This window comes from Erinaceus europaeus, chromosome 7 (genome assembly GCF_950295315.1).
Source record: "Erinaceus europaeus chromosome 7, mEriEur2.1, whole genome shotgun sequence".
Lineage (NCBI taxonomy): Eukaryota > Metazoa > Chordata > Mammalia > Eulipotyphla > Erinaceidae > Erinaceus > Erinaceus europaeus.
This window is the reverse complement of record NC_080168.1, coordinates 77,435,531-77,448,182: the sequence shown is the minus strand read 5'-3', so window position 1 is coordinate 77,448,182 and position 12,652 is coordinate 77,435,531. Positions and strand designations below refer to the sequence as shown.

Here is a 12,652-nt window from a genome sequence, read left to right as displayed (position 1 = left end):
AAAAGAAGAAGGGCATGGAGGTCCAAGCATTTATCTAAATGACACTCAAACACTAATGCCAAGGAACATGTGCACCCCCCATTTTATAGCTGCATTATTCACAATAACCAAAGAGGGGAAACAGCCTAAATGACCATCAACAGAAGACTGATGGCTAAAGAAGTTATGGGGTGGGGCTGGGCAGTGGTGCACCTATTAAGCACACTACTTGGCTGAGCCCCTACTCCTCACCCAGAGGATGAAGCAGGTGAGTGGAGAAGCAGGTCTACAGGCGTCTATCATTCTCTCTCCTTCTTGCTCTCCTCTTTCCTCTCAATTTTTCTCTGTCCTATCAAATAAAAATAAAGTACATTTTAAAAAGTTATGAGATCTATATTCCAGAGATATGAGATAGTATATATATGAAATATAGATACTACTCTGTAGTAAAAAATATATTATATTGTTTCCTGACGGATGGAACTGGAGGTGATTGTGATTAGTGAAATAGAGATGAAAGGACAACTACGGGATGGTTTAATTCACATTTGGAATCTAGAGAACAAATACACATGAACTTGAAAGAAAAAAAATCAGAAGCAAGCGAACAATTCTGAGACTTGTGAGTTATCTTTGGAGGTAAAGGAGGGTACACAGAACTTTGGTAGTGAGTGATGTGGAACTGTACATTGTAGTCTAAAAAATAGCAAGGAAGAAAAGAAAAAATGGCTGTGATAACAGTGAATTTGTGTAATTGTAACCCATTATGAATCACATAATATATAATTAAAATGATAAAATAAAATATAAAGGGGGGGGAAAGCTTGGAGGAGGTTGGGAGAAAATACAATGATTTTACAAAAGGACTCTGGGGTCTGAGGCAATCCTATAAACCAGAACTGAACAGTGCTCTGGTTAAAAGAAAAAAAAAAAAAAAAGCAGCAGCAGCATGGAGAAACCATACATGTGTATTATTAACAATGCCAACTGAAAAGGAAGCATACTAGATGACTAACTATTCGAGATTCTGGGGAAAGGAAAAGAGAGTGCAGGTATCAATATGGCAGTGGCTTGACGTGGAGGGATGAGTAAATGGAACATAAGGATTTTTTTAAAAAAAACCAGAACATACTCAGTTCTGGTTTATGGTGGAACTGAGGGTTGAACCTGGGACTTCAGCACCTCAGGCATGAAAGTTTGTTGCATAAATAAATGCGCTAATTCCTTGACCCAGAGCAAAGAAAGATTTTTTTAGGGCAATGACAATACTCTTAAGTGACGTAATAATTATGGGTGTCTGTTTATATACATTAAGTAATTATATATTTGTTCAAACGATGAAGTATACAGCACCAAGACTGAGCCCCAATGTAAATTTTTATATATTTTTAATTTATTATTTTATTTTATTTTTGCCTCCAGGGTTATTGCTGGGGTTCGGTGTTTGCACTACAAATCCATTGCCCCTCTGGAGGCTATTTTTTCCCTTTTGTTGTTCTTGTTGTTTATCGTTGTTGTTATTGTTGTCATTGGATAGGACAGAGAGAAATGGAGAGAGGAGGGGAAGACAGAGAGGGGGAGAGAAAGATAGACAACTGCAGATCTGCTTCACCATTTGTGAAGTGAGCCCCTGCAGGTGGGTAGCCAGGGGCTCGAACTGGGATCCTTACACTGGTCCATGCACTTTGTGCCATGTGCGCTTAACCCACTGCACTACCACCCGACCCCTATTTTAATTTTTAATTTTATTTTAATTTTCTATTTATTTTATTAGATAGAGACAGCCAGAAATCAAGAGGGGTGGGGAAGATAAGAGAGGGAGAGAGACAGAGAGACACCTGCAGCCCTGCTTCACTACTTGCAAAGCTTTCCCCTTGCAGGTGGGGACCTGGGGCTCAAACCTTGGTCTTTGTGCATTGTAACATGTGTGCTCGACAAAGTGCGCCACCAGCCGGTCCCTATTTACTTTATTGTAATGAGAGTAGAGATACAGACCAGAGCACTGCTCAGCTCTGGCTTATAGATTGAACTTGGGACCTTTGAGCCTCAGGCATGAAAGTCTTTTACATAATCATATGTTGACTCCCCAGCCTTCTAGTGTAAAATATTTTAAATTTTTACAGAGAGAGAGAGGGAGAACCACAGCACCACTCTGGCTTATGTAATGCCAGGTAGTCAACCCAGAACCTATAGCCACTATGCCACCACTCAGCCTGCCTAATGAAAGTTTATGGGCATTGAGTGGTTATACCATGTCAGTGTGGGTTCACGGAGTACAGTAAATGTGAAGTGTGGTGAGGGGTGGGGATGGATAGGGGAGAAAGAAGCCTGTACATACATGGGTACAGAGTGCTTTAGGAAATCTCTGTACTTTCTGCTCAATTTTTCTGGGATTTGCTCTAAAAAAGCAAAGCCTATTAAAAATGAACCATAAGTGGTCTGGGAGGTGGTGCAGTGGATAAGGCACTAGACTCTCAAGCATGAGGTCCTGAGTTCAATTCCCGGCAGCACATGTACCAGAATGATGTCTGGTTCTTTCTCTCTCTCTCCTATTTTTCTCATTAATAAATAAATAAAATCTTTAAAAAAAAAAAAAAAAAAAGAACCATAAGCCAGCAAGAAAGCTGAAAGGGTGCCTGCTTTGCTGGGTATGTGGCCCAGACTCAAGCCACTGGTATACCACATGGGAAGTAAACTTCAGTGCTATGGTATGTGTGTGTGGCTCTCTCTCTCTCACTACCTCTATTTGTATCTGGAAAAGTCAGCCCAGTGTTGTAAAATCCTGGTGGTGACCAATAAATAAATAAATCAGTTACACTGGGTCAGAGAGATAGTTCATCTGGCAAGGCAAGTAGTTTGCCAGGCACTCAGCTGTGGCATCAGGAGAAGTTCCAGTGCTGTGGTGTCTCTACCTCCCTCTGACTCTTTTCAGAAAAAAAAAATGACTGGAATAATGCCCCTTCCAAGAGAGGAGGGGGGAGGGAGGGAGAGAGAGAGAATCCATAGCAGAAACTGAATAGCCAGATGTGTGAAAGTGACAGTGTGAGTTAGGGGGTGGGGGCGGTGGTCGGGATGAGCTAAAGAGGACGGGGTGGGAGCAAAGAATAGCAATTCTCATCAAGTGCTTGAGTTTTTTTTTAAATATTTTATTTTATTTTAATGAGAGAGATACACAGAGGGAAAGATAGAGACCAGAACACTGCTCAGCTCTGGCTTATGGTGGTGCTGGGGATTGAACCTGGGACCTCAGAGCCTCAGGCATGAAAATTGTTTGCATGACCACTATGCTATCTCCCCAGCCCCAAGACCTGGGTTTTAAGGGCCTAAAGGAAACAGGAAACCACAGAGGGTTGTGCCTTTTCAAAAAGCATGAGACGGGGCCAGGTGGTGGCACACCTGGTTGAGTGCACATGTTACAAAAAGCATGATCCATAAAACTAGTCTCAGCAAACACTGCAGGTCCAATAGCATATTATTGCTTAGCACACATGTCTCAGTCATTATTCTAACAGCAACATACCCAAAGCCCCTCATTTTCCAATTTAAAGACATACTTTTAAACCACCTGTTTGTCAGAAAATCCTATTGGGAATTTGAGGATATTTAGAATGGAAAGGTAGATATCTATACTCATGAGAAACAATATTTTGAGAGAACTGTTATAGTGTCAAATGCTTATTAGAGGAGGAGGAAGATTATCTTGAAGAAGAGAGAGAGAAATCAGTGATTTTGACATTTAATTCAAGGAAAAAGAAAGATATAATAAAGTAATATAGAAAACCCATACAACAAAAGACAAAGAAATAGTAGACAAACCAAAAGCTGGTTCTTTGAAAAGATTAATAAAATAGACAAATCTTTAGACAAGGTAAATTCAAGGGGAAAAATTAGATAATGAAGAAAAGGATATAACTGAAGAGACACTGGAGGGTATTTTAAAAACATGACAATAAACTTGAAAGTTTACACAAGGGGAAGGACTGTAGACAAGGAGGGGAGGGGAGGGGAATGGAGGGAGCCTGGGTCGCGTGTGATGGGGGAAAGGACCTAAGTCGGGGTGAGAGTGTTCTGCAGACCCCTATCATGGGGAGATGAGAGATTGTATCCATGTGTCAATAACTGTACTGTAAACCATTAACCCCACAATAAAGTTTTAAAAAGGGGGGAGGGGAGTAAACAGTTTTCTAGAAAAATGTACTTCACTGGAATTCATTGAAAAACTAAATAAACCTCAATATGCCGATGTTATAGGTCCAACTGTGTCCTCTCCTCCCTCTCCAAGATATGTTTACCTTCGCTCCCAGTGCCTCAGAAAATGATGGTACTGGGGAATAGGTGTTTGAGAGTGTGATTAGTAAAGATAGTATTGTTAAAGGGGACAGAAGGGGGCAGCATCTCTCCCCCATTCTGAAGGTTTGCCATGCATTTTTCTAAACAAAGAATTGAGGGAAGAGCATGATTATCCAGGTAAGTTAAACTTAATTTAAAAAAAAAAATTCACATGTTAGGGCATGAGAGGGAGAGAGAGAGATAAGACAAAAGGAGAGAGAAAGAAACTGACTTACATTGTGTTGGTCACCAGAGAAAGTGAGCCCCCAAAGGTTAAGCCTTTTAAAACCAAAGCCCTGTCTACACCTATAACCACTCTTCTTTTCTGAGTGGTACCTTCTCCATCAACAGTATCATGTGAAGACAGAACAGAGATTGGAAGAAGGCAACAACAAGCCAGGCTTGGCTTGTAAGGCTGGCTCACTGGACATCACTAAAAGCCAGGAGAGAGATAAAACACCTCGATTTCAGACTTGGGGCCTCCACAACTGAGAGAGAATATGACTCCAGCTGGTTAAACTGCCCAGTCAGTGGAACTTTGTTGTGGTAGCCCTAGGAAACTATTACAACCAAGAACCATTAATGACTGGAATGAGTGTAACCAGACACTCCTCCCCTCCACACACACAGCTTCCACATTATAGAGACAGATAATCTGAGATCAGAGGAGGTTCCTTAACAAGATTCTGAAACACAAAAGCAGGAGGGATGGGTGGGGTGGTGATGAGTGAGGTGACCTGGGAGAAGGCAGAGTAAGGAGCCAGGTCTCAAGCACTGGAAACAAATACCTCTTTCTGAATGAGGACGACCAGTCCCTGTGCATTTCTCACAGGTTTGTCTTTTCTTCCCAGGTTCATCAAACAGAGGGAAAGATAATTTACTACCCTAGTGGAAAGGTCTTCCAAGTTGTCTTTCCTGACAGTTCAGGCCAGCTACAGTATCCACGAGCATGGGGACACACCCACTGGTAGCACGTGTGAACCCTAAAATGTCTGTGACTCTGGGCTGTGCCTTTTCCTGGGGACCTGAGGGGACTGCTTGTACCTTAACCATCTCCCAGTTACCCGTCGGGAAACCTGGCTTTACTCATCCTCACTACCAAAGAAGGAAATTTCACATTTATCATTCTGGAGGACAATAAAGAGAAGTATTTCCGGGCCTTTGTCAACAACAAGGGTGATGCCACCTTCTATGATGAAAACGGAGAAATCTGGTAAGCCAGGCGTCCTAAACATCCCTCCCTACTGAGCGGTGTGGATAGCCCATCTGTGTGGCTCTCCCCCCTCACTCACTTGGAAATTCATTCACCTATCTGGGATGTCACAAGTGTTGTCCTATTTGGGAAGCTAGACACCATGATGGACCTGCAAGACTGGTCCCTGACCTCAGCAGGTCTGCTATCCCTTGTCGCACCACTGCGTCAATGGGTGAAACAACAAATCAGACACACAGGGACTACTCCTCTTAGCTGTATCTTCTCTTTACCTTGAGAGTCAAACCTGGTAAAAATTACCTTAGAAAGGCCCAGGGCCCTTGTGTTCTGGGACAGTCTAGAAGAGGAGAACACAGTAAGTGCTTTGAAAGCATATGTACTATATGCAAATATATATATATATGTAACATTATAACTGAACTAAGGTTCAAGTTCCCATTTCTCACCTTAGTCCAGAGCCAGATAGGTCCAGGCAAGGCTGAACCCCCAAAACTCAGGGATTAGGGAGGGGCTATGGCCAGAACTCTGATGAGGCCCATGTGAATGGGTATATGTGTACACCTTCTCTGTATAGAAACAAGACAATGTTGTGTGTCAAAGACCTGCAGAGCAGTGAAAAAATGTGAAGTACCCAGAGGATGGGGCAGGAGGCTACAGGGCACTGGGATGAAATGCCGAGACTTGTGGATAGGAGATGGCAAAGTAGCTAGAATGCTGGACTTAAAATCACAATATCCTAAGTTTGATCCCTGGCATCACATGTGCCAGAGTAATGCTCTGGTTCTCTCTCTCTCTCTCTCTCTCTCTCTCTCTCTCTTTCTCCTTCCCCCTCTCCCTCTCCTCTTGCTCTATCATTAGTAAAGAAATCAGTTGATCATAAAAATAAAACAAGCTGGTGGAGCTAGGCAGTAGCGCAGCGGGTTAAGCACATGTGGCATGAAGCACAAGGGCCAGCATAAGAATCCTGGTTTGAGCCCCCAGCTCCCCACCTGCAGGGGGATCACTTCACAAGCAGTGAAGCAGGTCTACAGGTATAGCTCTCTCTCCCTGTCTTCCCCTCCTCTCAATTTCTATCCTATCCAACAACTACAGCAGCAATAACAACAACAACACCAGCAACAAAATGGGGAAAAAAAAAAAAAAAAAGGTCTCCAGGAGCAGTAGATTTGTAGTGCAGGCACAGAGCTCCAATGATAATCCTGGAGGAAAAAAGAAAAAAAACTGGGACCCAGTCCAGTTGGATGGATCTGAATCCTAACCCAGTTGGCACCTGATGGTTGACTGGCCTCAGGCAAGTCTCTTGACACTTCTGGACCTTTTCTCTTTTGGAAAATAAAATAATCGGGGGCTAGGTGGTGGTTTAAATGATTTACAAAGTGCAAGGGTCAATCCCCTGGCTCCCCACCTGCAGAGGGGGGGTAGCTTCACCAGCGATGAAGCAGGTCTTCAGGTGTCTATCTTTCTTTCCCCCTATCTTCCCCTCCTCTCTCATTAAAAAAAAAAAAATGGCCGCAGGAGCAGTGGATTCGTAGCACAGGCACTGAGCCCCAGCAATAACCCTGGAGGAAAAATAAATAAGCAAACAAATAAATACAAAATAAAATAATTTACTAGGATGGGTTGCTTTTAGGATTGAAGATCACCTGTGTGATAATACATATAATTGCATATATGCATTTATATGTATACTCATACACACATATTCAGTAGTCTATGGCTCAGTGTTTGAGGTACCTTTAGATATCCTCGCCACTTGACTAGCAGAACTAGCTATATATATATTAGTACGTTACATGAAGGACTCTAACAGGTGGGAGAGGATGACTTATGTGGGGTACTGAGGGGTGGTTAGGAGTAGTAGAGGTCAGAAAATGAACTATTACTGGGGGGTTGGGGTCCTCCTTACCATGAGAAAGTGTCACTAAAGCCCAGGTCTAAAGGATAAACAACAGCTAACCAGAGGGAATGGTTAGGACTTTGGAGGGCTGCACCCTATCTGGAGTTTGCCTTCCTGCCTTCCCTGTCGGGAATTTCTCCCCTCTGGGGAGCTGTGTGTGGGAAGAGGAGAGTGGAAGGGAATGAGGGAGGAAGGAGAAGGAGGAACAGCCTGTTTCTCCTTAAGAGAGGCAGGGAAGGGCTGCAGCTCGGTAACAGAATGCCGGCTTTGAAGCCCTGGGTTCAATTGCTGGAACCACACAAGAGAGAGCAAGGGAGATAGTTCCCACCCCCCCTCCTGGGACCAAGCACTGTAACAGCCTGATGCCTTCTCGGTCTAGTCTGAACCTGAGCCCAAACCTGGGCTACTACTTCCCCAAAGGCCAACACCAGAAAGCCTGGAACTGGTGGAACCTCAGCAATCATGTCCATGCACCCCCTGTCCAGTCCATCTCCTTGAAAATCAACCAGCACATCAAGTTCAATATCAGGAACCAGGAGACGGTCATCTTAAGCTTCACCTGTGGGAAGAAACATATTTACTTAAACATGGGCACCAAATACAAGGTAAGAGGCCAGCACCCTATACCATGTATCAGGAGGGCTCCTGCTTGTTGGCCAGGGCTCGTCCACATTCTATGTCACTATGGTCAGCAAGAAACAGAGCAATGCTCACTGGCCTGATGCTTTGCCACTTGGAGATCCAGGCCTTTAACTCTAAAAGGCCCACCATGAACTTTGGAGCTAATGTTCCTAGCAAGCTGGCCTGGAGCCAGCTGTTAAGCCAATTGTTAACGCTTAATTCCAGTAATAAAAAGGAGTTAAAAGGAGAGCCAGGCAGTGGCTCACCCAGTTGAATGCACACATTACTGAGCACAAGGATCCAGACTCAAACCCCCCAGTCCTCGCCTGCAGGGAGGAAGCTACATGAGCAGTGAAGCAGAATTGCAGGTGGCTCTCCTGCTCTCTCCCCATTCTCTCAATTCCTCTCTGTCCTATAAAAGGGAAGGAAACAGTGGCTACTAGGAATGGTGGATTCATCATGCAGGCACAGAGTCCCAGTGAAAACCCTGATGGCAATAAAAATTAAAAAAAAAAAGAATAGCAACATATTGGGCTTTCAGAAGAGCTTTCTTGCACTGATTACCCCTGCATGCGATCCAAGTTTGAGCCCAGTCCCCCATCACTTTGGTGCTACGGTCTCTTTCTCTTTCTGTCTGAAAAAGATGACCCCAGTGGTGAAAGAAGGATAAAAAATGGGGGACGGGAGGTAGTGCAGCGGGTTGAGCGCACATGGTGCAAAGCGCAAGGACTGGCGCAAGGATCCCGGTTCTAGCCTCTGGCTCCCCACCTGCAGAGGGGTCACCTCACAAGCGGTGAAGCAGGTCTGCAGGTGTCTTATCATTTTGTTTTCTTTAGGTGTCTATCTTTATCTCCCCCTCTCTGTCTTCCCCTCCTCTCTTGATTTCTCTCTGTCCTATCCAACAACAATGACAGCAATAACAACAACGATAAGCAGCAAGGGCAACAAAAAGAAAAATGGCCTCCAGGAGCAGTGAGTTCATAGTGCAGGCACCAAACACCACCAATAACCCTGGAGGGGAAAAAAAGGATAAAACATATTAGTACTGTTCTTCCTTTATTATCATCATTATAATTATCATTATAGGGGGGTTAATGGCTTATAATCCACACGGGGACAGTTTCTCGTCTCTCCATGACAGATGTCTGCTAAACACTCTCACCCCTCCCCCCAACTTAGGTGCTTTTCCACCATCATGCAGCACAGAGCCCCTTCATCTCCTGGCGCCTCCCTGTCCTCCTTTCCCAGTATTTATTTACTTATGGATTGAGACAGAGAGAAATTGAGAAGGGCAGGGGAGATAAAAAGGAGGAGAGACAGAGAGACACTTGGAGCTCTGCTTCACCTCTCGTGAAATTTCCCCCCTACATGTGGGGACCAGGGGCTTGAACCTGCATCCTTGCTCATTGTAATGTGTATGCTTAACCATATGCACCACACCACCACCTGCTCCTTCCCAGAGTCTTTGTACCACTGCTTTGGTGCAATAGCCCAAATCCAGTCCAAGTTTCATTTTCTGTTTTCCCTTCCTGTTCTTGTTTCTTTTTCTTTCTTTCTTTCTTCCTTTCTTTCTTCTTTCTTTTTTTAGTTGACTTAATAATGATCAACAAGACTGTAGTATAAGAGGGGTACAATTCCATACAATTCCCACCACCAGATTCCATATCCCATCCCCATCCATTGGAAGCTTTCCTATTCTTTCTCTGTGAGCATGGAGCCAGGATCAATATGGAGTACAGAAGGTGGAAGGTCTGGCTTCTGCAGTTGCTTTAGTGCTGGACATGGGCATTGGCAAGTCGATCCATACTCCCAGCTGTTTCTATCTTTCCCTAGTGGGGCAGGGCTCTGGGGAGGTGGTGTTCCAGGGTACATTGCTGAGGTAGTCTGAAGTCAGGTAGTATCTGCAACTTTGTGGCTGAAAAAACATTAAGATATAAAGCAAAACAAATTGTTTAATAATCAGGAATCTAAAGCTAAGACTATAGCAGATAAGATTTGGGGTCTCCATTTTGGAAAAAGCTAGTAGGTCTATTTTAGGTATATTTCAAGGGGGGCATGACTTTACTAATTTTTGCCTGAGTCTGGCAACATGCAGGTGGGCTAAAGGCATTGTCTGGGGAGATGGCATCAGAGTTGGGAGTAGGACTAGAAAGCTGGATCAGGGGGCCAGGTGGTAGCGCACCTGGTTGAGCACACGTTACAATGCTCAAGGACCCAGGTTTGAGCCCCCAGTCCCCACCTGCAGGGGGAAAGTTTCACAAGCAGTGAAGCAGGTCTGCAGGTGTCTCTCTCTCCCTCTCTATCTCCCCTACCCTCTCAATTTCTGGCTGTCTCTATCCAATAAATAAAGATAATTTTAAAAAAATTCTAAAAAAAAAGCTGGATCAAGGAAGAAAGTAGGTCCCAAATATGGGAAAAGTATATAAATACTGTTAACTATAAACCCCATCTATTTGATCTGGGGCCTATATTCAGTGCAGGAGCCTGTGTAACCTCTGCATTCTGTAGGTCTGTGCTCACAATCTGTAGTCATAGCTAGGAACATTCTAGGCTGCATTCATTGTAGGACCCATCTTCCTCGAGTGGCAGAGTATGTTGACCCAACCTCCCTTTGGAGAATGGGGCAGTCCCTACCAGTGTTGACCCACATTGAGGGCAAGGTCCTGTAGAGGCCCACAAGAGGGTCCACTATGTTGTTCCTGATGGAGAAGACCAGTGATGATGGACACAAGGATCTGTTAGATGTCTAACTCCAGCATGTCTATTTGTAATCCCAGGACTCCCTGACTGGGGTCCCAGGTGTTGGGATGGCTTGGTAGTTGACTAAAGAGTCATCGTTAAAGTACTGGTCTTTTGCCCCTTATCCAGCTTTTGTAGTCCTTACGTTGTCTGACAAGGTTAGCCTTGGAGTGATTGAGGGAAGTGAAATAGGAAGTAGGTGAGGAGGGTATCAAGGTCTGAGTAAAAATTATTTGATTAAGTACTTTACGGCTGTTCTTGTTTCTCAAGTTCCACCTACAAGTGAAATCATCTGGTATTCATTTTTCTCTTTCTGGTTTATCTCACTTAACATTATTCCTTCAAACTCCATTCAAGATGAGGCAAAGGAGATGTCTGCTTTATAATTCTTAACAATTGAGTAGTATTTTCCTTTCTTATCTACCACCTTTGGGTGTTTCCTTCTCAGCCCTTAGTAGACTACAGATCAAGGCAGAAGCTGAAGTAGAGAGGTGTTTAACAGGAGTGGTGTCTCAGCCACTAAAACACAGACAAGTTGCAGGGATCCCAAGGCAGTTTCCAGACAGCTGCAGCCACCCCCCAGTAGGGAATCCAAGGGGATATCAGAGCTGTCCAGGTGGCCACGGCACTGGGACCATGTCTACCTTTTATTCTAGGGTCAGGCAGGAGTATAGCCTTAGCACACTTCATTGTATTCTGTGTGGCCAAAGGTCAGCAGGGTACTTGGTAAGTAGCAGAAAGAATTAAAGAGCAGGGGCCAGGCAGTGGTGCACCTGGTTAAGCATACACATTATAGTGCTCAAGGACCCAGGTTCAAGACCCTGGACCTTATCTGCAGGGGAAAAGCTTCACAAGTAGTGAAGCAGTGCTGCAGGTGTCTTTCTCTCCCCTTCTCAGTCTCCCCCTCCCCCTCTCAATTCTCTCTGTCCTATCCAATAAAGTCAGAAAAAAAAAAAGAAAGGAAAGGGGGAGGGGGGTCTCCAGGAGCAGTGGATTCATAGTACTGGCACCGAGCCCCAGCAATAACCCTGGAGGCAAAAAAAAAAAAAAAAACTGGAGAGCATAGATTTGTCCTGGAAAGTCAAGTTTCTAGGAAAGGCACGGTCACAGTCATGAGGTTCCTGGATCGGGGTGAAGGGAGGCAGGGGGCACGGCTCATGTCAGTTAGCCCTCACCTTTGCCTTCTTTGAATTCCCAGTTCATAAGCTCTGATGAGTTGACTGAAATGAAGAAGGTGGCCACCCTGGAGGTAGAAGTAGGGTTGACGGCTCAGAAGATCCAGACTCTCCTGGGGAAGATGAGTAAGCTCCTGAACATCCTGACAGCCTATGATCTGGAAACCTTCATCGCTGAGGCCGGGGTCTTGCTGATAAAGTGCATGATCGTGAAATCAGCTAAAGGCTGGGTTACCAGGCTGCCCTAGGGGGCTCTTCTGAGTGTCCCAAAAGAGGGGATCATCAGGAGTGACAGAAAGACCCCCCATAACAGCTTATGTCTACTGAAGTCGGTATGTAATTCAGGGCCTGTTACAGCTCCTGGGTTTAAGAACAAGCTTTCAGGGGGTTGACAGGATCTGTGACTAGTCACTGAAATGATATAAAAGTCAGTTCTGACCTGACAGCTAGCTTTAGGAGCATGTTGTCTCAGTAGGCAATACATGGTATTGCCTCCCTGCTCGCCGCAGAGGACTCGGGGGCACAAACCATCTAGGAGCTCAGCTCTGCCAAGTGCTGGCTGTGAGGCCTTGGGCAAATGCTGGTGCCTCTGTTTATTGCTTTGTGAAATGGACCTTGAAATTGTATCTCAGGAGGCTCTCAGTCGCCTAGAACTCATCACAAATACCCCTTCTCCCATCCCCAGTCAGGGCAGAAGGG

General features: G+C 44.7%; 1 protein-coding gene across 1 annotated transcript in view; it reads left to right on the top strand.

The window, feature by feature from the left end:
- The window catches only part of ERICH6B (glutamate rich 6B), a 15,467-nt gene extending 3,071 nt beyond the window's left edge, over positions 1-12,396 (top strand). The window contains exons 2-6 of the mRNA XM_060193365.1: positions 4,231-4,300; positions 5,056-5,245; positions 5,369-5,521; positions 7,798-8,023; positions 11,977-12,396. Of these exons, the coding sequence (XP_060049348.1) occupies positions 4,231-4,300; positions 5,056-5,245; positions 5,369-5,521; positions 7,798-8,023; positions 11,977-12,201 (864 nt within the window). The 3' untranslated portion in view covers positions 12,202-12,396. The remainder of the gene's footprint in view (positions 1-4,230; positions 4,301-5,055; positions 5,246-5,368; positions 5,522-7,797; positions 8,024-11,976) is intronic.
- The last annotated feature ends 256 nt before the right edge of the window (positions 12,397-12,652 follow it).